The 23,274-nt window shown below is 48.8% G+C and overlaps 1 protein-coding gene across 1 annotated transcript in view; it reads left to right on the top strand.

The window, feature by feature from the left end:
* The first annotated feature begins 4,896 nt into the window (after positions 1-4,896).
* LOC119103246 (alpha-1-macroglobulin) overlaps positions 4,897-23,274 on the top strand; it is a 55,322-nt gene continuing 36,944 nt past the window's right edge. Inside the window, exons 1-5 of the mRNA XM_037226687.1 lie at positions 4,897-4,968; positions 14,827-14,993; positions 15,984-16,116; positions 17,674-17,797; positions 22,661-22,777. Coding sequence (XP_037082582.1) covers positions 4,919-4,968; positions 14,827-14,993; positions 15,984-16,116; positions 17,674-17,797; positions 22,661-22,777 — 591 coding nt within the window. The 5' untranslated portion in view covers positions 4,897-4,918. The remainder of the gene's footprint in view (positions 4,969-14,826; positions 14,994-15,983; positions 16,117-17,673; positions 17,798-22,660; positions 22,778-23,274) is intronic.

The following is a 23,274-nucleotide window of genomic DNA, read 5'->3' as shown; positions in this document are numbered from 1 at the left end:
GGCCCCATTGTCGTCCCTTTTCAACAAATGTGCTCCAGGCCGACCTGGGGCTCATTGCCGACACATGGTCTCCCGCTAGTGACTGCGGTCACTGACCAGCAACGCGGGTCCTTCATTGTTTCAGGTGTCCCGACGAATGTAGGCTGCCTTCTGATTGACATTTAGAGATCTTGGCCTTGTTCCTGCTCGGGAAATAACCCCTATGCCCCAGAATGGCACGGAAGAGCCTGTACGATATTGCTGTTCTGAGTAGGCTGCCTCAAATAGAGACACAGTGGCACGGAGCCTCCGATCAGTGTTGGATCTGCTCTGACATTTCAGGGTCCGGCCTTTGGGATGTGATCCATCCATGCGATCTCTGGCCTGCCCTTCGGACCCTTCAATCAGGCCATTGATCTTTAGCCCCAAGGGACCAAAGTAGGACACTCGGAATCCATGGGAACCTCGGAGTCTAAGAGGTAGGGAGGGAGGGAGTCGTGTTTAATTTGGTTTCCCGCGAAAATAAAGCTTTGGGGCCCATGTGACGGGCCCCTGGAATTTTACATCGCCTTAAAATAAATGTTTCGTCTGTTTGTAGTGTTCTGATTGAAATAGGTTCACTCAAGAAATGTTATGATGCCCCGGAAACAAGGTTCAGCATGCCTTTTCATCCAAGGTTCCGAACCAGGATTTTGTCAGAGTGTAAGGCAAGGAAATTGTGATGACCCTATGCTGTGGTGCCGCTTGGAAGGGGAGTTTCGGACCTTCTTCAATGGTTCTTTCAATCGCCCGCTTGCATTTGGTGCCGCAAGGAAAAAAATGGAGTGGTGGTCCGAAAGAAACGTGTTCCTTGGCCGAATGAACCGATGCAGGATTGCGTTAACGGCGAGGCACGGGCATTGTGATGACTCCTGGATAAAACTGCGCGTCTGTGAAGCCAGAGATACGGGGTTCTATTCCTCGTGGTGCCCACCCTTCCTACCAGGGTGAGAGGCAAGCGACGCCATATAGCCTCAGCGGCTAAGTTCTCCGTAAAGCCCCAATGACAACGAAGGCTCTCGGCGCCTATTTCCCTGAACAGGGGACTCCTTCCCTGAACGGTCCGATTCATAATTTTTGCAAAGTAAAAAGCACACCGATCGTAATGCCGCTGGATTTTAGTACCCTCTAAAATTATGATTTTGGTCTTTGTTGATGGCTCGTTTTGATTTAGTACCCCTTGAAAATCAAGCTGATACTGCCCCACAAGAAAGGTTTTTGTGCCTCCTTGCCCCAGGGTCCGATCCAGGATTCTTTCAGCGCGGAATATCAACAAAGTTGTGCCCCTGGAATTCATGGCTCTTCCAGAATAAAGGACATGGCCCTTTCTAGAACTCTCTGGAATTGGGTGCTTCTTGAAAATAAAGACTCTGTGTTGCTCCGAAATGAAGGATTTGGCACTCCCTCGCCGAATGGGCCGACACAGCGTTTCGTCAAGGGCACGGCACGAGCGTCGTGGTGCCCCTGCAATTTCGTGTCTCATAGAAATACAGGTTATGTGGTGCCGTAATGATGGTATTGCTGCCCCTTTAAAATGAGATCTGGTAACCCTTTGGGGCATTAACATATCATGGGGCCCATAGGGGAAGGAAATGACCTTTTGGCCCTTCCCCTCCTGACCTGCCCTCGCTTTGTGATTCCTCAGGAACTATGTGCCTCTGGAAAATAAAAGCTATGATGCGTGGTAATTAATTTTTTTGGTGCTCGTTCGTGGAAGTGACAGATCCAGAATTTTGCAAAGGTGAAAGGTATAGATATTGTGGTGTCCATGGATTTTGGACGCTGATTAAAACCAAGTTTTAGGAAATGTTAATCATCCACTTAGATAAGGGGCCTCTTTAAAAAAGGTTATGATGCCAAAAAACGAAAGTTATGGTGTTCCAAACTGACCATTTTGGTGTCCTCTAGCCCAAAGGGCTAATCAAGGATTTCGTCAACACACAACATTGCTGCATCCATGAAATTTGGTGCCGTTAGAGAATGAAGGTTCTTGGCCGGTTATGGTGTCAACGGGTTTCGGTGCCTACCGAAAATAAATGTTTGTAGTCACTTGTGGTGCCCGTGAAATTCTGGAGTCTGTTGAAAATAAAGGCTTTGTGGACCTGAAATAAGGATTTCGTCGGCCCCTCACCATGACATTTGGGTGCCACCTGGCCCTAAGGGACGGGGAGCAAAGTTCCATTCACCCCCACCTCGCACCCCATACCACTCTGGATCCGCCATTCGTCAAAGTTGGTTGACAAGATACGCCTCATCGCCTCAAAGCGTAACTCGTCGTTCCTTTCCTAATTTGCCACTCAGCTCCATGCGTAAGCTCCATTTATGTCAGTTTGGCGTGGGTATGATTAAATACCGTGCTATATTTCTGACTGTAAAACCCAATTCTTAGTTCCGAAAAGCGTCGTTTTTACTGGCGCCTCTTTCGCACGAGACATGTGTGTACTGGGCCATGCTGCCTCTAAACTGTTCCCACCCAGGCTCTAAACGCATGTTTCCTTCAAATAAACAAGTGCCCAGCAGCGGCTCAGGTACGCACGCTGTGCTGCTACATGAGGCCCGCTGCTAAACGCCTATTGCATACTCCATCGCGCCTCCCGTTTCAAGAACATTTGCAGTATGCAGCGCTCAATGTCATCTCTACTACCCTTGCCTTGAGCACACGCTGTGCGTACCTTCATTACCAAAGGCTTAGCAAAACAATGAAGCGAACTGTGCATATTAAACAGTTTTGTCAGCACATCTATTATATACATACATATATATATATATATATATATATATATATATATATATATATATATATATATATACACTACAGTATGCGACACTACACTACGCGAGAAGCCTGGTTCACTGCAGTCTGACTTACGCGGTTACGGCCACATTGGTTGCAGCGGCCGATCAGCTGATCATTCGCGATATTTTCATTCGTGCCAAGCCGCCTGTCGTCAAGCGCGTGAGGTTCGGCGCATGAATGAAAATGTTCTAATGACATTCATAATTGGTCGGGCTGGGACTTTTCCCAATTTGACTTTCTCAAGCGCCGTAGTCGTCGAGCACCGGACGCCAAACAGATCATGACTTGCCGCGTCAGCGTTACTTTTCGGAGGCTGGCTAAGTGCGAGATGAAACAAGAAGCCAGCAAATTTGGTAGGAAGCAAACATTCTCGCCTCACATGGTTGTATTTATCGACTTATTAATGATCACCTTTTCACGAAACATCATTGCCGATTCCAAATGCAGCAATAACATAATGTGTAGGTCAGCGAGAGTAGGTACTTACATATACGTACGTACGACAAAATACATGCAGAAGGGATATCACCACCAACCACATATTTGCAAGCCTCACATGATATCAACTGACACATTCGCGCTCTACTTCTTGGTTGCATGTGTCTCCCGAGATAAAACACGGTTTGCAACACGATAAGATGCCGTGCCTCTGTTATCTTAACCGAGACATGCATCAGAGAAAACCTGCCTCCGCCTCAAATGGTGGAGAAATCAAATTAAAGGGCAGAACCTGCCGCCATTACGCACCAGGGATGTCACTTGATGTCACGTGTCATGTCAGGTGCCAGAGATCAAAGCTTTGGATTATTTAATGTGCCTGCTGCCAAGGGCGTGCTGACGCGGCAAAGTTTGCGTGCTCAAACGAAACGCTGTCCATATCCATGCACAGTAGTTTTACTGGGCAGTGCTGTACAGTATGACGTCACTCGTCGGCTGAGACGAGCAAATTCGGCTACGGTAGCCCTCTATCGGGCAATATCCGAGCCATTACGTAAAGGGTTGCGCGGAAGTGGGACAGCTCCTAATCCCTGGATCTCAGGAACGCTGGACTTTACAAACGCTGGACGTTTTGAGCCCTGGATGCTGCGGTTCGGGACGCTGCGCGCCTGGACTTTCTGATTCTCCTTTATCCAGGGACTTTAGGTGGTTTCTGGATGTTGTAACCCCTGCATGCTGCGATTCTGGACGTTTTGACCGATGGACGTTATGAACATTAGACGTTTAAATACGGATCCGCATATCCACTAACGCCCCTGACTCCCGTGACACCATGCCCACGGGCACACAACGGCTGTGGCAAGTCACTTATGGCGTACAGCTGGTATCATCATCCACCTTGCTTTCCAAAGTCGAATGTGCAGATGTCAGGCAGGTTCATGCTACCAATTGCTGTTGTCCGGATGTCTGTTGCCTTCTGTGCGTTGTTTGGCATTTCAGACGCTTCAATAAAACGTCCTGACAACCGGTGACAGCATCATGTTGGCACAATTACGTCTCCTACTTATGACCACTGCTGCGACGTTTCTGAATCTACGAACTCCGGGTGCAGTGAACTCCGTTCCTTCCTGCAGTTTTCCGGGGACAGTGAACTTTGTTTCCAGCTGAACCCAATAAATATTATCACCACAACGTTTGCGAGCTATCCTTTGTTTTACCTCTGTGTATCTTTAATATTCCTCTTTGAAAATGAAGGCATGACACATGTTTTGAGCAGCTGGCTTGTCGAGTGATCGGGGCAGTGTGTGGAGCCGGGCCAGCAATATCACCCCCAGCAACAAACATGACCCAGCGGGCTTGTCCTAATTTTGGGAATTCGTCTCAAGGCATAGGCCAGGGATATTCCTCGAAATATGGATAAAAACACCACCCGGTTTTTCCTGTTGTCCTCATCAGTGTATCCTACTGAACACCCCGAACCGATGTCACAGCGCGCCGCGTGCCAGGCGGTCGCAGTGCGATGCCACAAATCCTGGACTCGCGGGACGACGGTGTATCCCCGCACCGGTTTGACCAGTGCCACCTGCCGGCTGGCGAGGTAACGACGAAGCGACGGCGGCGCTGCCAGGCAACTGAATGGCCTCCCGTCGTCGAAGCAGGGCAGCGATGACACCTGTCTGGCTGCTTCTTCTGTGTGGCGTGGTGGCAGCCGAGCGGTAAGTGGGCCCTTTATGTCTCTCTTTCCCCCTCGGTGCCGACAATGGTGTGTTTGTAGGGGGGGGGGGGGGGGCGTTCTGTGATGGGTGCTCTTGCGCTGCGCTGCTACCGGGCCCCTGCTGGATGTTTGTGCGCCGCCGGCTGCTGCCGTCACGCCTCCTCACAAGAGCGAATTTATAACGAGGAGCCCATTGGTCAACACACGAGCCAGATGATATTAGTGCACGACTCGGCAAGTTGGGCTCCGGTACACCCGACATCAACACACACTCATGTGAGCCACAGAGCTAGGATGAAGCGGGTGACCGGTTCATTGGCGGAATGTTAGGTCCGGTCAGGCACCATGAACGGCTGGCTCCCCGTGCATGGCTGTGGGCCCTCAATCGCAGCATCCCACCTCCATCTTTTTTGCTTATGACAATATTCAAGCGGGGAAAAACGGAACAGAGTGCACTGGTGACACGCCCAACTGGCAAGGACCCAACGCAACTGGCAAGGACCCAACGCAACTGGCGAATTACCTTGGCAAGAGCCTGCTGGATAACAACCCCGGGAGCCCCTTCGGCCTTAACGTATCCATGCAGACTCCATGCATTCGGCGTCCCACCACGCTCACTCCATGCATACACATAGGCTGGCGCCCACGTCAGCCCGCTTATTGGTTCGTACACGGTCCCCCCCCCCCCCAGCCTTTATCCAGCGTCTTTGCACGATAATTGCCTCGTCTGCGTGAGTCCTCGTTAAACTAACATAAATTTGGGTATCACTTTCTAAGCATTGAATAAAGCTACGTTTAAGCCTTATCTAAATTTATCATGTTAACTTGTCAGTCAGTCCGACTTCATGGTTATGACACACTGCATTTAATTTGTCTTTGCTTGTTGTGGTTTATCGGATTTAAAGATATGTTGCAATGGTTTGTGAATGATTTGACCCTAGGTGGCAATTCAGACAGTTCCAATTTTTTTCGGTGGCAGAAAAGGCACTTTTTCACCTCTTGTCACCATGCCCACCGACGCCAGGCGGGACTGTCCTGTTGCCCCCCGACCGAATCACTTCAGCCTCGCTTTCACACTTAAGCATTTAAAACGCAGACCGCTAGCTGTATTTTTTTTTTAATCACCAGGACATAGACAAACCACGTGACACGTCACGCTACTCTCCTCCCTTCCTGCATGACGGGAGTGGGACCAAGACACATTGCCCGTCCGGCAGGGTCGCGTGGCCAGTGCCTCTCCCCCCTTAACTACACGGGAGGGAACAGGTGGCCGTGGCCCGCGCCCGCCCGGTAGGGAGGAGTCAAGTGATCTGGGAGCACCAGCCGCCCATGGCCCGGTAAGGATCGGGGCAATAGGCTGTGGACTGACACGTGCATGTTACTGCCGGTGTCCCGTCGTCCGCGAAGCCAGATGTCGCCGTCCGGCTGTCATCACCACTTCTCCGCGCTCCTTCCTCCTCGGGACTCGCTGGGAGATTCCAACCTCAAGCGTCTCCCTTGGACTCTCCCGAAAGATTCCCGCAACTTCCCCGGACTCGACCCTTTTGGTTGATGTAATTCACAATAATATGTCCCAAATGCAATCGTAATTATGTGGCCGAGCCGCTCTCAATTTAGGCCGATGAATCTTAGTTGAGATATGTTTGGAAACAGTTGACATTGCTCTCTTTCTGGCCGATCACTGGCGTGCCTGTGCTGGACAATTTTGAAATCGATACGTAATTCGTAGCGTGTACCTTGGCTTATACGTGCACCCCAAACCATTGGTTACACGCCTGCATCCTTTCCGGTCGCCACCATCTGACATCGGTTTATCAAAACGCCCCCAAAGTGGAGGGTGCGCGGTTGGAGCACGATGCATGACATGACAGTACATGACAGCTTGCGCGAGACATGCCAATGCGTTCGTCCGTCTTTTCCTGGGTCAGACTATTTGTCTCGTGTCGGTGTGACGCCTGGTCGAGTCGAATTGTGCACTTTGATTCCACACGTGTTCTGCAACTAAATCATAGTGAATTTACCACGCTGATAAAATGCTGCGAGGGGTTAATTTGTGCAGGCATCGGAATGATACAAGCAATGTTACCTGATCAAACAACTAGCAGCTGAATGCCTTGGGGATGCTACAGCACGCATTTCCAGTGATTGTGCCAATTATTGCTAACGGCTGTGATCAAGAGTTGCAAGGATTATGAGCTCATGAAAAGTTTAACTGGCTGGTCTTGGACGGTCCGCTTAAGCCATAAGAGCTCGATTTCGTTGACCCCAAGTCCCCGGCTCGCGGTCTGGTTTGTATTAATGTCGCTATTGTAACTGGAACCTGATCCATTAAACGGTGCCCAACAACTAGCAGGTCAGCACCAGCGCTCCACCACAGACCGGTCGGCGGTGGTGCAGGTGTTTGGTGCTTGCCCATCCCCAGTACTGATACCAACTGGACGGCCTCGGTGGGGACCGTCTTCTCCAGTCGGAGGGGGCGGCGGGGGGGGGAGGGCTCAACGAGCTTCCGAATATCCGATTACGACTATTGAGTCCAGCAAACGCGACCGCGGCGCTCGCGGGACTGCACGGTATTTCCCAGCGCCGCGCACGACATCTCGCCGACATGGGATTTTTGGTTAGATGTGTGTTTCATAGCGTGAAGAGCATACAGATTCCTGAAGTCATTCGCCAGCACACGAAGGACCAAAGCCGATCCTCAGGCCCGACATCACCAGGCGCGGCCGTTCGGTGTGCGAGAAAGACATCGGCAGATTCCCATGGATTCCTCCAAATGGATCTGACGAAAAATGGCGGCGGATTTTGGCTTAATCAGCATTCTTGTATGCGGTGCATACAGTTCTACTTGTACCATTTCCGCTTGGTTACAAACTGGGTGTTAGGCAGGGGGTGCCGGTGGCGTTTCCGGAGTTGGAAGAATCTGTGGGATAAATGCGTTAAACATCTAATTCAAACGATTTGTGGGGTGCTCAGGTGCCCTAAAGCTCATACTGCACCCAAAGCCGAGCGTAGTGTGTGCACCTCAAATCCACCCACGCAGAGTGACTCGATTCGGCGGATATTGTAACGTCATGCGCAAGGGCGGAGTCACCAATTTTTGGTAGGAGAAACGAGATCGTAAAAACATCTCTGGAATAAACATCGAGTTAGAAATATTACGCTTTATAACTGGCGTTCTCGTAAATAAGAATTTCCTTAAAAACTCCTCATGTGTATTGCGCTGTACCGCCGTGAGACATGGGGGTGCGTGGGGCCGGAATAGAGGCGTGGTTCGAAGCGCACAAATTTCTGAAAATTTAGCTTTGGCCCCGCGGTCATTGACTGGAAATAAATGATCGGAGCGGCGATCATCCTCCCAACATGGAGGGAAGTCCGTTCCCTCATGTTGGCGACAAAAGTTAATGCCAGCTTCGTGGCGTCTTCTCAGCGCCGAACGTATTAATAATTGGGCCCATTGGCCATATCATGTATAATTGTACAAACATGTGTACAGTGGCAAAAGTTTTGCTGGGTGACAACTTACTCTACAACTACAAAATTAAGCGACCTGAGGACAAATCAAGGGACCTCGAATTGTGACACCAGTGAGTTTACATACATGACAATCCGCCCTGCGAGTTGGATGTGTTTAGCTCTCTTAGTTTTGGGGTTCTCGGGGGTAAAGTTGACCCTCACCTGAGCGAAGGGTATTCAATCGGCTATCCGGGTGTGTGTTAAGTGTTAAGAGCACAGCCTCTCCCCGCCATCACGGTGGCAGTGGCGTACGATATTTCGACGAGGGACATCGAGGATGGTTACTTGATCAAATGATCCTGTTGGGGGGAGGGGGGTTTGGTGGGGACTCGACACATTCTGACTCAGGTACACCCGACATCAACACGCACGCGTGAGCTACAGCGCTAAGATGACGCGAATGACCAGAGCATTGGCGGAACGGTTGGCGCGGTCAGACCCCATGAACGGCTGTCTCCCCGTGCATGGCTGTCCGCCGTTAACCACGGTATCCCACTTAGACTTTATGTTTTCGACGCCCCACCACATTCACTCTAAGCATACACATACATTGGCGCCCCGTCAGCCCGTTTGTTCTTGGCTCGCGCACGGGCAGGAGCCCCCCTCCCCCCCCGCCCTCCTTGCCCTCTCCTTTCCAGCACCTTGTTGCCATTGTAATTGCCACGTCCGCGCTAGTCCTTGTCGAACTAAATTACATTTCATTTCAGGTATTTCGGCCGTCCGGTGAAGCCAAATTCATGCCCTATTTAAAACACCCCAAATCAATATTATTATCAGCCTGGCACCGATAAAAATATTGACTGCGATACCGATGCGACAACTGGGCCGGCCTGAGGTTTCCCACAACTGAACGATAACTCGTCTCCTTGCCAGTCTCCAGTGTGACGGATCCCTATTTGGACGACGCTCCCTCGTGTCCTGTGCACGGTGGGGTGGCCCACCACTCCTTTGGTCACGCCCACGAAGACGTCGCCTCCGGCGCTTCTGCGCCCTCGCCTCCCACCTACCGGAATAAGCTTTACAAAGCACCGCCCCGCGGCGCGTCCCTCAGAGGCCTGGAGGCAGACAGCGCACCTGATGGGACGGTTGAGTCCATTGGCAGACAGCTAGCCCCCGGCATGACCTGGGTTTACGCGTTTCAGTCCCCGTGGCCGGCGCGCTCTGGAGACTGGGCTTGACCGGCCTGTCGGACGACTTAGTCCCTTGTTGCCCTTACTTATGACATCGATGACGGGACCTCTATCCATGACGAACATCCCGCCAACAAGGTCCTTAAGACCTGGCATACACCACATAAGGAGACAAATGGTAGTGTCTCGATCTCTCCCGAGGCGTTGCACACCAACGGATAGATCCAGTTGCCGCCGGGCGTAACCCTGCATTCCGAACGGTCCGAACTGGTCTTGGCCATGTTATATGACCAGCGTCTCCCCATGTTGTCACGCCTGAGGTCGAGTGAGCGGTAAATGAGCAAATCGACCGTCTCCTAGTCCAAGAAGAGCGTATCATGCCTTCGAGTCACGCTACCATCAAACATTCATTTGCATAAGAGAGGGACTGCAATCGTTTGGCTCCTCCTGAATCGTGACCAAAGCCGAGCCGCATCTTTCGGGCGTGCCCGCCGTATATCTCCCTCAGCTACTATTACCATTTCCGTGTGGCTCGGTTCTCGTTCAAAGGGAAACCGGATGCGAATCGGCGAGGAGAAGGGAAGCCGGATACGAGTCGGCGAGGACAAGGCTGTCAGTCTGGTTGAAGCTTTACGAGCTGGCTCTAGACTTAAAAAGAGAGAAATAAAGACCATGCGTAAGCACATCCCGTTCACGTGCGCTGGACGAGATTCAGTTGAGAGTTCTGCCGTTCATATAGCCCTTTGCCTGCAGCAGTAAGATGCCCCTGGTGTTCTACTCAAGGAGCCGTTTGTCCGGCGGAAGGGAATGGGGGGTGCCATTATTGTTGATTTGAATGGGCCGAAATGTGTTAAAAAAATGAGCATGGTTTTAAACTTTGGAAACCCCATGTTTGCCTAAGACTGTTCATTCTTTTCCAGAATCCATAAGTGAAACAAACCACATGAAAAAGTTTCAATGTTGGCGCCCCAGTATATGGGCAATGTTGGGAGCACGAACAGAGATGACGTGGTCTCTAAAGTCGAACAGCGTTGGCCACCGCAAGCAACACCAGGAAGCGGGACCGCGTGAATCTGTCCTTTGGACAGATAAACAGTCATAACAGCACGAAAAGCAAAGCTCCTACATTTACTCTTTCATTTACACCACCACATTCCAACACCATTTCGCGGTGTCGTAATGACCAATCCGTTCTTATCATCAATCTCAAAATCGCACAGGTTAACTTTATGCCCAGACTACCTTCTACATCTAAGATTTGAAATCCTGAATCGTTCAAAGGTACTTTTCTCAGAAGCGTCATTATTTTTGTCCACCCGTTAGCCACAGCTCAACATTAATCGTTAGACCAACGCTGCGCGACCTAAGGAGACTGTAACGCCTCGCGTCAAGGTTTTTGTTGGTAAGATCTGCTTGCGCTTGTTTAAAACTACGTTACACAATTTGTATGAGTTATCTATAAAGTGTGGAAATGTATTTCTTTCAAAAGAGTCATCGTTTTCGTTCACCTGTTGACCACGACTCAATATTAGGTACTGTACCGACGCGGCACGGCCCATGGAGACTGCAACGCCTGGCGTCCAGGCTTTTGCTGCAAATATTTGCGAGCGCGCGTGTTCAAAACTACGTTACATAATTTGTATCACTGATCGATTCTGACTAAATGTGAAAAATCTACAGACACACATGGTTTGGCCATGTGACTTCACATCACTGACCCACTTCGATCTGGAAGCCGCCTTCGCAGGCTCCTTAACACGCGCCCGGGCGGGGTTTAAATGGACCCCGCGAGGGTTTCTCCGGGATGGTGTCCGAACGGCGGGACATGGCCGCGCCAAATTTTGCAAAGCTGTAGAAATTTTAATAGCAGATCGTATGCTAACAACAAATAGATGTACCTTGCAAGTTCACTGATCCACGACAGGTCCAAGTCAGGCCATGGATTCAACAGAGTTAATTTCTTGGGAATTGTGAAATCTGGTGGAACAACCGAGTGTTTGACGGTGCCATGCATCTCTGAGATGCTTTCTTAGGCAACATAACAATTGAATGCCAAAATTTAATTGACCTAGGGTCGGGTATGAAGGTCAGACGAAGGTCAAAACCAGCCTGTTGTATACTCCAGGGCTTCCTTTATGATATAGTTTCTGGTGCTCATTTCGAATTTTTTGAAGGCAGGAACTGTATTAGACATCTACCATGGATTTCTTAGATGTCATGATAGGTCACTGATCTAAAATGGCCCAGGTCAATATTTCCCTTTTAGGAACATACTACCTAGCATAATATTTGTCGCTTATTCAATTGCAAAACTCAAAGCAGTCTTCTATTACATTGGTCACCATGACCTTTGAAAGGTCAAGCAAGTTCACATGATCTTCCAAATTTGCCCTAAGTGAACTTGCGTACAGGCCAACACAGTTTGTAAAGTTAGTGTCTCTAGACCTCCTAGTCCCTGAGATTTTAGCTGGGGGTTAAATTGCCCCCCCCCCCCCCTCACTCGAGCGAAGAGTATCCAACCGGCCACCCGGGCACGAGTTAATATGTCTGTGGAACCCAGATAAATTTTTGACAGAGCTGCATTTTATTGGCTTAGAAGACACTGAGCCACTGTAGATTAGAAGTGCCGGTGATGTATTCCATACAGCCGTCCATCGCCTGACTTAGGCAAGTTATTATTGGCTTCAAAATACAAACATAATTGACCTGGCGGTAGCTCCTGCTTCTTGTTTCCGCTCTGGTTCCAAGGTGAAAATGAAGATAAAAGGAAGATATCCGTATCCCTTGTTAATAAGCAAGCTATATCCCGCGATTTTATTGGGGAGGAAAGATAACCGTGCGGGACTTTGCCCCTCCCCCTTACGGTTATCCCTGTGCAGCCAACACACCAACGCTGCCCCCCTCCCCCCCTCTTGGGAAATATCTGGCTGGGTCCCTGCCTACATACAAAAGCAGATCAAACCGGCTACGTTGAATTAGGGACGATTGGACGTCGGTGGGACCAATTTATGCCTAAGGCAGGCAGCTTCGCGTAGGTTTTGGTTCTGCAGTAGTGTGGAGCAAGGGAAAGTAATTCGGGGAAAGTACTATTGCTGGTGTCCAATATATGTTTTAAACACGTATAAATAATAACGCTGAACCATAAGCATGCTGCAAAACAGCCATATGATCAGTTCGCAGGCAGTCCTGCGGCACAGCCGGGCCAAGGTAGCGGCTGCCGACGGCGGACGGGAGCAGGGCTCAGATAGGGAATACATGACAGGAGGAATGGCCTTCGTTCCGAGACTTAGTTTTTTACAGGAGAAGCACAAGTTGCATGATGTCTGTCATACCGTTTTTGACAGTTAGCATTTGAAGCTTCCGAATTTGTTTCTGCCTAAAGTGCTGCGAGAAATCGTGTCTGTTTAAAAAAGTCGGCGAAATTTAGGCGCATGAAAACTCTTGTGCTTTATGGGCTATCGATTCGAGTTCGAAATTTTGACCAGCCTGTGAGGCAGATACCTCCTCAATGACCGAAAATTCCGATTGCCGAACATTGCGGCACGTTAAACTTTCGCCCCTAAATTCTGGCCTTGCCTGGATTGCGCGACCAAATGTTGGGGTAAGGGCTCACACAACAAGCGCAGCTTATTGTGAGCTCTGATCCCAGAAATCCATCCATTCAAAAGAGCTCGGATCAAATCTTCAAGAAAGCCTACCCGTTCGTGGAATTTCGGCTGCCCAGGGAAAACAACGTTGAAATGAAAGAATAATCCCGGGAAGCTGGAAAGCCTTATTTGCCGAATGTCATACATGAGTCGAATAGACAAGTTTGTGCACCAGTGAGAAAAAGCTGTAGCTTTATATCTAGTATGGAAAATTTTACATTTAGGTATTCCCCAAATCTGTTATGTAAATCAACACGCGCCCGGGTGGCCGGCTAGATACTCTTCGCTCGAGTGGGGGAGGGGCAATTTGACCCGCTGAGATCTCGGAAACTAAGAGGGCTAGAGACACAAAATTAAGAGGGTGCGTTGACCTGTACGTGAGCTCACTTGAGTCAAAGTTTTAGCTTCCTAGGTCACGACCTTTGGGTCAAAAAGGTCAAACAAGTTCAAGTTTTAGGTTGGTCTCCAAAGTACCCCCAGAACGTAGATAACCGTTTCTAAGCAATAGCTCACATTCTCATTTAAAGTCAGTGACGTTGCATGACCTTTTGAAGGTCATGGTGACCAAAATGATACAATATTGCTTTGAGTTTTTGCATTTGACTAAGCAGCAAAGATTACGCTAGGCAGGATGTTCCTAAAACCAAATGTTGACCAAGGTCATTTTAGGTCACCGACCTATTCTGGCCTATAAGAGTCCCATAGAAGGTGTACAATGCGGTTACTGCTATCAATATACTCGAAATGAGCACCATGAACTATCCCAAGCAGTAAACCCTAGGGCAATAAAACAGGCTGGTTTTGATCTTGGTGTGACCCTCATACCTGACCTTAGGTCAATGTCATTTGCTCATTCAACTGTTGCGTTGCCTAAGAAAGCATCTCAGATGTGTATGGCTTCGTCTAACACGCCGTTGTTGGATCGGATTGAAGGATTCCCTAGAAATTGCCTTCGCTGAAACCATGACCTGATTTTGACCTGCCACAGGTCTGTGACCTTACAAGGTACGTCTAAATATGTATATAAAATGATCCGCTATGCAATTTTCTACAGCTATGCAGGATTTGTCTTGGTTACGCCCCGCTGTTCGGAAATCATTCTGGAAAAATCTTCGGAGGGCCACCCAAGCGCCTGTTAAGAGCAGGCAATAGCCCCCATCTCTATCCCCATCCCCCAGTCATCGGGCGTGCTTCCTAGAGAAGCTCCTGAAATATTCCCTATGTCTGCCTCTCACTTTTTGAAACATTCCCAAACCTCTACGTGTTTACAGCACATGTTTATGTAATTATGCGATAAAAAACATGCAGCTTGCATGATTGGTACCCTTAGAATGGTGTGACATTGCATATAGAATACCAGATGCAAAATATAACATAGAACACTACATAAAACATACTAACGCGAAAACGGGTCGAAGTGGTCAAATTTGCAGAGTCTCATGTAAATTACATGGATGGCAGCTCGATTAACATGAGCATGCGCTAACACGCATCAGCACTCCCGTTCAGGTCAAAAGAAGTCTGGCCAGCTGTTCCAGCTTTGACAGTAGCGTTGGTCCGCTGTTGCAGCCGGTACCTGTTCACAGCGCCCAATGTCTTCTTCGCCGGCACGCCTGAGCGGGTGTGTCTGACCCTGTTCGACGTGCCCGAGACCGGCAACCTGACGCTGACGTTCAGGAGAAGTGAGAGTAGCCCGACGTTCGCACAGCACACCCAGCAGGTGTCGGGCGTGGCGGGTGAGTACCGAGTCCGAGTGTGGCGGCCCAGGGACCTCGTGGCCACGTGCGAAGCTACCACTCACTATGTGGTCTGAGCTGGCGTTTGAATTGATCTCCGTTGTGGCCGACTCAAGCTTTTTGAAAATGTCTGCTTGATTACATGACATTTCTGGGTACACGGTGCATGCTCACAGGCTAACAATAAAACTGAAAATCAAGGCAGCTAACAAAAGCTTCTGTGCAGCTGTTGTCTTTGCGGCATCTGGCCTAATGTATATGTGTCGGGCACAACACCGAGCTGTATATTAATGCGTTTAGTAAATTTTCTGCCACCGTCTTAACGCTGGACAGCGATTGTAATCCTATACTGGCACTACTAAAGCATAATCATACACAGCACTAAACGTTATAACAGGGATTACAACCCATGGTAGCTGCTAAACTGTGATGTGAGGCCACCAATTCAAAGAGCTGATTGATCTCGTCGGACATTATGATTACCACGATGGGCGGCTGCTTTCAGTTTCAGGCATGCATCTGCACCCCCATGGTATCTACTAACGTTTAAAGTCAGTCATTGACCGGTTCGATAGTGCCGGCGTGTTGGCAATGAATGCCTCGCGTGCATATGCCTGTTTCTTATAACTGGGGACATGACACCACAGCAGTGTACGAGCCCGACCGGAGATCATCGGTCGCTGCTCGCTCTCTCGGCGAGTGGACAAAGTGCTTGACATCGTCACCACTGACCGATCTGAATGTACCCATCCGGTGACGGCGAGGCCAGCCACACCATCTGTCTCAATGAGCGCGCTTCCTGGCCACGCCACCCATCAGTCGGCTCAGCGTCTTGGAGCGAAACCGGCGGCTCCTCGCGATAGCATGGCTTCGTTAAGCCCCCATCCGCCCTACGGTGTTCAGATACACGTGCACCTCACAGGAGGAAAATAGGGAAACGCACAGCAAATATGTGACTAAAACAGTCGTTAATACGATGTCGTATTTCAGGTGGATCTAAACAGACCTGCTTTGCAATTCAGCTACCAAATCAGAGAATTTCTAGCGCCTGGATGGGTTTGGAAGTGACTTACCCATCCGCCGTGGACTACACCATATCAGGAAGTCTACGCGTCCGTATCTAGTAAGTCAAATGAAGTGTCTTTCCACTGAAATTTGCTGCGAGTTTTGCAAAAAAGTAAAGCGGAATTATGTGTAGATAAGTGAGAAGGAATCATGTCTTTCAAAGACATTTTGCTAAGAAGAGTTTTTGTGTAGATGCAGAACCCCCTTCGATATATGTGGTGAAGATATAGCACTTCGTATGAAAAGAAGTCCTGACAGTACAGCCGGGAGAGTTCACGGCTGGAGAACACCACAATGCTTGCAGCAATGCATAACGAGTCCACCTGTCAATAGGAAGTGATCAAGGGATAATCGTGTATCATGTGTATTTCATGTTCATTCTATGGTGTGACTGGTGGGTGGAAGGTGCAAACAGGTCTGCATGGTAGCCATACTCTGATGTCAAGTTACCCGGTTCACAAATGTGACGCATTCGCGCTAAAGCACCGGATTCAAATGATTATGTTAACACGCGCCGGGGTGGCCGGCTGAATGCCCTTCGTTCGGGTGGAGGTTAATTTGACCCTCCTGAAATATCAGAAAGAGAAGAGCTAAAAATATCAAATTCACTGGGTGAGTTGGCCAATACGTGCACTCATTTGTGTCAAAATTTGCATTCCTAGGTCTGGACCCACGGGTCAGATAAGTTCGAAACCCAGATTGGTATCCAAAGTACCATAAGACCGTCCATGCAACCACCGTGAACCTGGATACCTGTTTAAAAAAAACGGTCAATGGTATTCATTCAAGGTCAATGATCTTGCGTAACATTTTAAATGTCATGGTGGCTAAAATCACACAAAAGTGCTTTGATTTTTGCATTTCAATAAACGTCAAGGATTACGATAGTCATTCTGTTCCTAAGAAAGCGCTAACCTGCGTCAGTTTAGGTCAATAACCTACTCTGACTTTAAATAATGTCATGAAAGGTGGTAACGCGGCTCCTGTTACCTATAAATTCAAAATGAGAACCACAAACCATCCCATACAGCAAGGTCTGGGTAATAAAACAGCTTGGTTTCGTCCCAAGTCTGACTTCCATGGCTGACCTAATGTCCATGAAATTTGTTCACGCAATTGTTTTGTTGCCTAGGCAACTATCACAGAGATGCACGGCCTCGTCTAACACTTCGCTGTTCCATGACATGAAACGATGCCCAGCAGCTTGTCTTCGCTGAATCCATGGCCTGGCTTTGATCCACCTTAGGTCATTGACCTTACGAGGTACAGCTAAATTTTGAGTGTCAGACTACTTGCTGTTCAATTTTTTACAATCATGAAAAATTTGGTGCGGCTACCCCGCTCCGTTCGGGCGTAATTCCGGAAAACAACCTTCGAAGTGGCAAATTGGCATTCCAACCGAGCGTGTTAAATCATCCATCAAAAGGATACTTGCCCACAACACAACAACGAAAAAAAACTGAACGGCATCTTATCCAGTTAGGCTGGCAACCACTTCCATATTGGTAACAACACTTCAAACATTCACAGAATAGCGCCTCACACTATACAGTACTCTTACGATACAAGATACAAGCTCCATTATTTCAATACCGGCGAATGCCGCGCGTTTCAGTTTAAGCGACGTTCCTGAAGAGCATCACTTCCTTCAGACGGACAAGTACATATACAAGGCGGGCCAGCTGGTCCGCTTCCGCGTCTTCTCCGTCGACTCGAACCTGAGGCCGATTTCGGAGCCGGTAAGCTACACCGCAGGGTCGGGCGCCTCTGCACTGCGCCGAAGCCTCCCAGGTCCCGACCGGTGGTCCCGGCCGATGCAAATAGTGTGTTCCCACCTTGTTCCTGCTTAGGAAAAGGTCCCTCGGAGCTCAGACCGTCACGGAGCCGACTGTTCGGCGTTGGTGGTCTACGAACGAAGTAGGGACCCGCTTGTCCCAGGGTGTACCCGATCGGTGCAAGTTGGCTTTGGACTGACAGTTCATGGCCTGGTCCTGCCTTTATGCCTTTCAATCGGGCATTTGATCGTCGGTCCCGAGGGGCTCTTCGGCTCCTCTGCGGGGTCCTCGAGCGCTGTATCAGGCCCACTCTGGTGTTCCTTGGCAATACCGACCCTTGTTAGGTGCCTCCCCTGACCAAGCAGTGGCCGCTCATTGACTTAATGGCCGCAGACAATGTAAATCGCGACACTTGGCCCTGTCCCTGCTTGGGAAATGTGCCAACGTCCCAGATCTGACCTTAAAGTTCAATCTGGTGACGAATCTTGTCACGGTCGCTAAGACTTCACCATAGGAATGAAGTTAAGCAAAATAGGGTTGGTGAAGCCAAGTGGGGAAAAAACGAACACCAAATGCACTAAAAAGCAGGGTAGTTCCCGGATTTGACCCATTTCACTCTCAACGACGCTATGGAACTTGAGTCTCTTGTCCTTCCCCCTGCAGAAAAGGAAAGCCCAGCCCGATCTAATGCGTTTGCTTGCCCTGTCTCGGCAAAAGTTGCTGTTGTTGGAATCATAATTTTGTATGGTCCCGATCTTTGAAACCAGGTCTCGGTAATAGTTACAGAATTGATGGTATGCGGCTTAAGACGTTTTTGGATATGTACCCCTTGGGAGCAAAGATTGTAAGTTGATTTGGGCGACAAGTGACGTCTGCCATGGAAATCCCGGCTGATTGCCGCAAGACGGGGTGCAGGCGCACCACCCCCGCTAGGCACGCTCGACATGGCCTGTGTTGGCAATCATAGCCGGACGATTACCGCTACCAGCCTAGCCGGTTGGCGTCGATCGTCACGTCTTGGCAATTGCTTCGCCAAATATCCTCGTTGAAGTGAAGGTCGAAACATTTCGAGGATTTCATTTCTGACATTTTTTTTCATTTCATTTCTGAACTCTCAGAAGTCAATGGAAGATGTATAATGCGGTTCCTGCCATCAGTAAATTCGAAATGAGCACTAGAAACTATTCTATACAGCAAACATTAGAGTAACAAAACAGATTAGTGTTGACCTTGGTGACGCCTTCATACCTGACTTTAGGTCAATGTCGTTTGCTCATTCAACTGTCGTGTTGCCTAAGAAAGCATCTAAAAGATGTATGGCTTCGTCTAACACTCCGTTGTTGGATCAGATTGAAGAATTCCCTAGAAATCGCCCTCGCTGAAACCATGGCCTGGATTTGGCCTGCCATAGGTCAACGACCTTACAAGGTACATATAAATTTTTGGTGCTAGACGATCCGCTATTCTACTGCCTACAGCTGTGAAAAATTTGATCTTCAAGATGGCTATTTCGGTTCTTTCGGTTTCGGTTTGTACAACCTTGGATGAGAGCCAATTGATGCCAATTATACCTGACAATGGTGCTTACAGATGCCAGATATTGACGACTCGACAGTTAAATTTTTATTGACCTTGGCCAGTGGAATGGCAGGATACGTATGACGTTATCATCGTATTACAATTCCCTGATTAACCTTGAAATATTCTGCACGAAACAGTCTACACGCCTTTGCGAGCGCGACGCTCAGAAACAAGAGGATTTCAGGTCTGAAGAAGGGAGAGACTACGTAGTGCATCGGGCGACCTTCAAGGTGCTATTTCACTTCAAAACACTACACAAATGTGGAGCACTCACTTGACACAGTGCCACACAGTGCTTGCATTTCACTTTTCTAGGTTTTACGATCTGGTGCCCCATGCCACCGAGTAAGCCGCGACAAACAACGAAGTTTTTCAATACCACGCAAGCAAAATTTTGAAGAAGATAGCTGTCGCTTTCCGCTATTCAGTTCTTTTGGTGTTAAGCCACGAAATACTTGGCAGCGTTTTTCGAAAATCAATGTGCCTTTTCTTTTTAGTTCAGTTTAAGCAGCTTGCAGCGATAACTGCTCGCGACTAACAGTGTTTTCAACCTTGCCACACATCGCCCATTAAGAGGGAAACCTGGAGTGCCTTCCCAGTCCGCTTCGGCACATGGATACTTACGTTAAAGAGAATGTTCCACATCTGAAGATATTGAAGCAAGGGTCAGATATGATGAACAAAAACTCAGTAACAAATGTAGATATACTTAAGTAGAAAAGACTGTTGAAGATAAAACAATTTCTCGATTTCGTAAATATGCCTGGCAACACATCATTGTTTGATTGCGTCGTCTTGCCTTGCACAAACTTGATTGAAATCCAATTGATGGCTGTTATGCCTGGAAGGCCTGCTCACGAACGCTAGATATGAACGAATTGACAACTATACCTTTCTTGCCTTTGATCGGCGCTTGGATGTTGGAATGGCAGGATTTGAATGACGTTATTACGTCACGAATGCTTGGGTGACTTTGAAATAGTTTCCCCGAAAAAGCCTGCACCTCTTCGCGGGTGTGCATCTCAGAAGATGGAGAAGCTTTTGTCGCAACACGAGCAGGGCTGTCGAATGCACTGATTAATTTTCAAGATAGATATTGCAGTTCAAACCCTTACACAAATCTTGAACACTCATTTGAATGAAAGGTGTGTTGTATGGAAGGACAAATTTGCGTTTTATCAGCATAATGCGCGTTTGCGCAGCTGTTCAAATAAAATCTTCCGTGGTTTTCGGTACGTCATAAATCATTTTTCCTATAGTCATTTAAGTGTTATGTTTTTAGGACATTCGTTCTCCAGTTTTAAAGTAATTTGAGACAGTCAGCAGGAAACCCTCAAATATGGCCAAATACGAGGCACGCTCTACCTGACATAATAAAAGGTGAACGATCAGTAAACAGAATATGCATTCGAATATCAGACAAAATTATGAAACATATACAAACGCACGCAGATCAATTTTCCAGCCAGTTTGACACCATGGCAAGTTCGAGATGTTAAATCACCTGACTGTTATTGGATGCCGGAGCAAGCCTAAAGTGATACATGATCTTATCTATTTGTTTAAGGCAGGCATTCTTTCTCTGATGAGGGTGACTTCGGGAGCTTATAACGGCGTTCGGACATGATTTCAGGATCACTGCGTTTTTAGCTAGCCCAGAGCTAAGAAGTTTTGGGTTGTTGGCGTTACGCATGTGCTGGTCTGGCGCCTCCTCCTGCAGGTGCTATGTCATGCGTCGTGACGGAGATGTTGTTATCATTCCAATGTAGGTCGTGTTGCGGAGCCGGCAGTTTTCGTGCGTCATTTCAATTCCTACACTGCATCGGTGCGCTTTAGTTGATCTGCTGTCAGGCTGTTTTTCATTGCAAGGCTACTATTTGCCTTGCTCTTACAACAGACCATGTGTCTTATAGCATTGTCGTCGTCAGTTGGTGTGATATTTGTGCTGACGATTTCTGCGAAACACTTCAGTTTCATCAGTTCAATTTGGATATAATCTGTTGGTCAATCGCGTTGTTCGAAAAGTAATTATAAACAAGCAACAGCTTGCACCGTTCAAGCTCGTGGTGCGTGCTGGACCAGCGGGAGCCACATTTTAGGGCGCGTCGTAGAAAAAGAACGGATGGCGGCTACGTGGTAACGCTATTGACATTCGCTAGCCAGGTTCGTGTATTTGCCAGTATCATTAGGCGTACGGCGCATTGTCGTCACGGAAAAATCCGTTACTCGTATCCATATCGATGGCAAGAAATGGCAAACGGCTGCCAACGCTCAGGTCAGTATAGCTCGCGTAGCTCGGAAACTAGAGAGGCTTAGGTCTTAAAGGGGTAGGGTTGTCAACTGTACCGGCTGATCTTCAATAGGGCAATTTTAATTCAAAACCTCCAACAAAGGTGTAGTCTTCTCTTTAAGGAACGTATGGATCCAAAACGATGCTTCATTTTGGCATTGGAAAAATAAATATATTATGAGTGTGACATGGGAACAAGCTTTAATTCGTTGCAGTGTATTTCACAGAAACTTGGGGCCTACATCGGTACCAAGGCAATAGAAAAAAATACACAATGGTCGGTGTCTTGCTTCCGCAACAACCGTCTGCAAGCTTGGCTCAAACGGCTCAAGCCGTCCAAGCCGCTTTTTTTGTTTGACCAATCACGTGACTTTGCATCCCACTAATCTTCGGCATTGCACGCTATCACGTGTGCACCTCCAAGAGAACCGTGCGCTGCGACGGCGGTCTAGAGAAAGCGGGCAGCCGTCTCGCGCGTGTTGAAAAATAACAAACACCAACGGCCAGGGATGTAGGCAAGGGGATGGAAAAGGAGGGTCGTACTGCCAACTGCCCAATTGTGCCGAAATGCTTGCAACAGATGCCGTGGTATTCACAAGACTGTGGTTTAAGTTTCTAGACTTGGAAGCGAATTTTACATTTATACCCCATGAGGAAACTTTTGGCAACGTGCCATATGATACCATGAGAGAAGTAACGCAGTTTAGGAACGGCGTTGCATCGCGCCCTTATACCCATCTACTCTACGGTCTTCGCACTTGGTCCGTATACGGGCAGCGCTACACAGTTTTTGTTTTTGAATCCCGTTAATGCGTGACGATAGCTACGTCGTGCTATTCTAAATTACGCATCCCCTAGACGTGCGTTATTGGTGTCACGTCCCACTATGCTATCCAAGTGTCCGTCGGTTGCCCAGCCGGTTGATCGAGCTGACTCTCTCTTCCCACTGTATTCAGTTGCCGCAGATTTACATCGAATCGCCGGCCGGGACGAGGGTGGCGCAGTGGACAGATGTGACTGGTCAGAGCGGGCTGGTGCAGTTGGAGATGCAGCTGGCCGATGAACCCAGTCTGGTGAGTGGTGCAGCTAGGGTTACAGCGGACCGAGGAGTCCAGCCAGGTGAGCGGCGCAGCTGGAGTTGCAACTGGCCGTTGAACACAGTGTGGTGAGTGGTGCAGCTGGAGTTGCAGCTGGCCGGTGAACACAGTGTGGTGAGTGGTGGAGCCAGCTGGAGTCGCAGCTGGTCGATGAACACAGTGTGGTGAGTAATGCAGCTTTTGATGCAGATTATCAAGAGCCCGGTGTGTGCGCGCGCGCGCGTGTGTGTGTGTGTGTGTGTGTGTGTGTGTGTGTGTGTGTGTGTGTGTGTGTGTGTGTGTGTGTGTGTGTGTGTGTGGAAGTGTGCATGGACCAGTGTGGTTGGTGCAGTTGGAGACCTGACTTTCAGGCGCGGGGCTAATATGGGGGGGGGGGGGAGGGGCTGAGCCAAAGACGCTCCTTATATGCACAAAGTGTCAGCCGTGATTACCCTCTCGCCTGTTGGTTACGGGCTGAGCCAGAAATAAACGGA

Source organism: Pollicipes pollicipes, unplaced genomic scaffold (genome assembly GCF_011947565.3).
Source record: "Pollicipes pollicipes isolate AB1234 unplaced genomic scaffold, Ppol_2.1 Scaffold_5724;HRSCAF=6776_pilon_pilon_pilon, whole genome shotgun sequence".
NCBI lineage: Eukaryota > Metazoa > Arthropoda > Thecostraca > Pollicipedomorpha > Pollicipedidae > Pollicipes > Pollicipes pollicipes.
The sequence above is the reverse complement of the archived record's forward strand: the minus strand, read 5'-3'. Positions and strand labels throughout refer to the sequence as shown.